At 34.5% G+C, this 3,854-nt stretch overlaps 1 protein-coding gene across 1 annotated transcript; it reads right to left on the reverse strand.

Moving 5' to 3' along the window:
* Positions 1-37: 37 nt before the first annotated feature.
* Positions 38-2,484, reverse strand: LOC117320437 (ataxin-7-like protein 3). The gene is made up of 5 exons (XM_033875034.1): positions 2,409-2,484; positions 1,802-2,003; positions 1,189-1,286; positions 652-738; positions 38-256 (listed from the first exon to the last, which is right to left on the reverse strand). The coding sequence occupies exons 2-5, from the start codon at positions 1,873-1,875 to the stop codon at positions 183-185; spliced, it is 333 nt and encodes a 110-aa protein (XP_033730925.1). The 5' UTR covers positions 1,876-2,003; positions 2,409-2,484; the 3' UTR covers positions 38-182.
* Between the last annotated feature and the right edge of the window lie 1,370 nt (positions 2,485-3,854).

Raw genomic sequence — 3,854 nt, forward strand, 5'->3', positions numbered from 1 at the left:
TGGAAATACCATTTGATTTGATTCACATACTTAACACCACTTCATCAGTGTGCATATACTTCACTGATGAGTTTAGTCACCATAATGTCATTCTTATGAATTCAATACTGCTTGTGAGATACCAAATCTATTCATATGTACATACTTCATTACCAACCTGAAGGAAATAGTTCATATTAACTTTACATACCGACTGTCATCAACTCATAATTAGGTACGGTAGGTTCTGGAGTCCCTGAGCGATCCGAGTTATCACCTGGGTAATTAAGCAAACAAAAAGAGTTTCTAAAATGACCAAAAACAAAAATGATTAATCACTTCATTTTCAGCATATCTTGATTTGATATGAAACACTTTACATGCTGGACAAAGTAGTTTCTAGGATGGTGATGATAGGTCCTGTATCATCTGGATATTTAAATGCTCACTGGAGATCCGCTGCATAGTATACAAAATACAACATGAGAGTACAAAACACTTTTCTTTGGTTTAAGAAACAACTGTAGAAATCACTACAATTCCAAGTTACTGTAAATTAATGATAGAAAACAGACGTTTGAAAATGTAACTTGACTTAAATCAATTTGAACGTTTTTGGCTTTGTTAGAAATATTTTGTTTTTCATATGCTGAATTTGCTGAATAATCTCACCAGTTAAGTGATTTCCATTCCTAAATTTATTGTGCTTGTTCCTCCTAGGAGAGTGTGTTAAAAGTTTTTCTTTCTTTAACTTTTTCACTGAAACACAAAAATTGAAGATAACTAATTGTCAACATTCTGTACAAGGAAAAGAGGATAACAAATTAAATTTCTATTAAAATTCTTTTCTTCTTTCAAAACATTGTATACAGAAATCTACGTGTCTATAACAATAACAAAGAACTAATTAAAGTATGATTCCTACCTAGTTTCAACTATATCTTACAGATAGATTTTGGGAAGTCCCTACATCTAAAGTTGCAATAATTGAGCTGTCACCCATCATGCCTTCCATATCAATGACACTTGACCAGGGTGAACAATTTTACATAGAACTAATCTGTAGTAAGACTATGGGCAATGAATATTAAACTATGTCATACAGTGTCTCAATCCTTCCAGGACTTGTCACTGATAACCTGTTAAGGTATTTTGAGGGTGTATGTAGTAAACAATCGAAGAAAGCAGAACAATTTCCTGTATAAATACCTTTCTTGTCCACATTGTAACTCCAGTCAACATCATTATCATCATCTGGGCTATCATGTTCATCACTCTCACCTTTCCCCAATGTCGTTACTCTATTACTGTAAAATTACAAAACAATAAATATCATACATGTAGCTTCTCAACTACTACACAAGAATTCAACAGAACTAGATGTGTCGCCTGTGCAGAAAGTTGGCTGATTACAAAAGATACTGCATGGAAACAGATTTTCTATTTTAAGTTACAGTGACCTTGACCTTTGGACCTGTAAAGCAATCCCAAGCAAGCACTTTAAATAGCAAACTAGCACTGACATGTAGTGATGTTCATAAAATGATATAAAAGCATCAATCATTCTTTTACGCCGAAACCTGTCAGTACATAGGATGCAAATCAAACATGACATTTTGTACCAGATTCAGTGGTGTTGTTGCTCATCATCTTTATTTTCATTATTCTAATAAGTCAGTAAATTCATATAGAATTCTTCAAACTCCTAAAAAGAAATGTTTGTTATATGAAACCATACAACTTAATTACCAGTACATATATAAGATAAACAAGTTCCTGAGATCATCAACAATTAATACATCAACACCTTTTGTAAGTGTACCTTGTTTCACTTTCCTTGGCGATGCGGGCCTGACGGCGACTTGCTATTCGTGAACTGTTTCTTCCCATGCCCATACACTTCTCTAGGTGGGGAGCAAATCTGGATGCTGCTAGATTCCGTTGGCAGTTTGGACAGACACATTCAAATTGCTTCTTTGTTGGAACCTGTCCAAAAACATCCACTCCCAGCTTTTCTACTATTTCTGTTGAGAAAATGTATTTAAACATTTTAAAAACTTTTTTTTTATAATTAATCATATAACCTTTATCAGGGTTATGTACAGTATCTATATTGAAAGCTATGTATCATTATTGTAAAGAAAATACATCTAATTATACAGTACCAGGTATTTTCACACAATTTAGTAAGTGTTTTGTGATAAAAATGTTATACAGTCAAATCTGTATTAAGCGGCCACTCAAGGGAAGTTGAAAAATGGTCTCTTAATAGAGACTGAATCAAATGGATCATAATGGGAGATGATCATGAGCGTTTTACTCAATGAAGTAGATGGTCAAGTACATATATGTTTAATTTCACATTATTTCAATGTTGATGAATTTACTGTAAATATTAGAAGCAATTGAAAATATTTCAGATCACTTACCATATTCACGTTGTGACCTTCAAAGAAAACAGTAAGAAATTAAAACAGAATACAGCCAGCATTAAACTATACTAAATTTATCATCATTGACCAGTTTTAACATTATAATAAATTTACCTAATAGCTTTTAATCATTTTCTTTAAAAAAGAAAAACAACAAAAGCAAAATAAACAAGAGATCCCAGAGGGATCTTGGCGCCCACCATTGAATGATCTTCATAGGTTCCATGTCAGATTGATCTTTTCTCTACTTTTCCCTTCATTTTACTAATCTGTGCAAATTGAGACATCCCTCCAGTACTTTTCAAACAAGGGAATCCTAGCTATATAAGAAATTTGAGATTTAACGATAATGGCTGTTTGTTTGCCAGGTTGTTTTCAGGACAGACTGGTCCAAAAATGCAATACAAGGGACCAAGGGGAACCTACTTATGAAATTTGAGAAAGATCCATTCAGTACATTCTCAGAAATAGCGATAACAAACTTCAATTGTCAAAATCCAAGATGGCTGTCTGTCGACCATATTGTTTTCCAATTGATCTCAAAATGCAATAAGCATAACGAGCCACCAAGGGGAACCTCCATATGAAATTTGAGAAAGATCCATTCAGTACTTTCTCAGAAATAGCGATAACAATCTTCAATTGTTAAAATCCAAGATGGCTGCCTGTCGGCCATATTGTTTTCAGATTGGTCTCAAAACGCAATATGCATAACTAGGCACCAAGGGAAACTTACATATGAAATTTCAGAAAGATCCATTCAGTACTTTCTCAGAAATAGTGATAACAAACTTCAATTGTCAAAATCCAAGATGGCTGCCTGTCGGCCATGTTGTTATCTGATTGGTCTCAAAACGCAATACGCATAACTAGGCACCAAGGGGAACCTACATATGAAATTTCAGAAAGATCCATTCAGTACATTCTCAGAAATAGCGATAACAAACTTCAATTGTCAAAATCCAAGATGGCTGCCTGTCGGCCATGTTGTTTTCCAATTGATCTCAAAATGCAATAAGCATAAGGAGGCACCAAGGGGAACCTACATATGAAATTTGAGAAAGATCCCTTCTGTACTTTCTCAGAAATAGCGATAACAATCTTCAATTGTCAAAATCCAAGATGGCTGCCTGTCGGCCATATTGTTTTCAGATTGGTCTCAAAACGCAATATGCATAACTACGCACCAAGGGAAACTTACATATGAAATTTCAGAAAGATCCATTCAGTACATTCTCAGAAATAGCGATAACAAACTTCAATTGTCAAAATCCAAGATGGCTGCCTGTCGGCCATGTTGTTTTCCGATTGGTCTCAAAACGCAATATGCATAACTAGGCACCAAGGGGAACCTACAAATGAAATTTGAGAAAGATCCCTTCAGTTCTTTCTGAGAAATAGCGATAACAAGAATTGTTTACGGACGGAGGGACGGACGTACAT

The sequence above is a fragment of the Pecten maximus genome, unplaced genomic scaffold (assembly GCF_902652985.1).
Source record: "Pecten maximus unplaced genomic scaffold, xPecMax1.1, whole genome shotgun sequence".
Taxonomy (NCBI): Eukaryota; Metazoa; Mollusca; class Bivalvia; order Pectinida; family Pectinidae; genus Pecten; species Pecten maximus.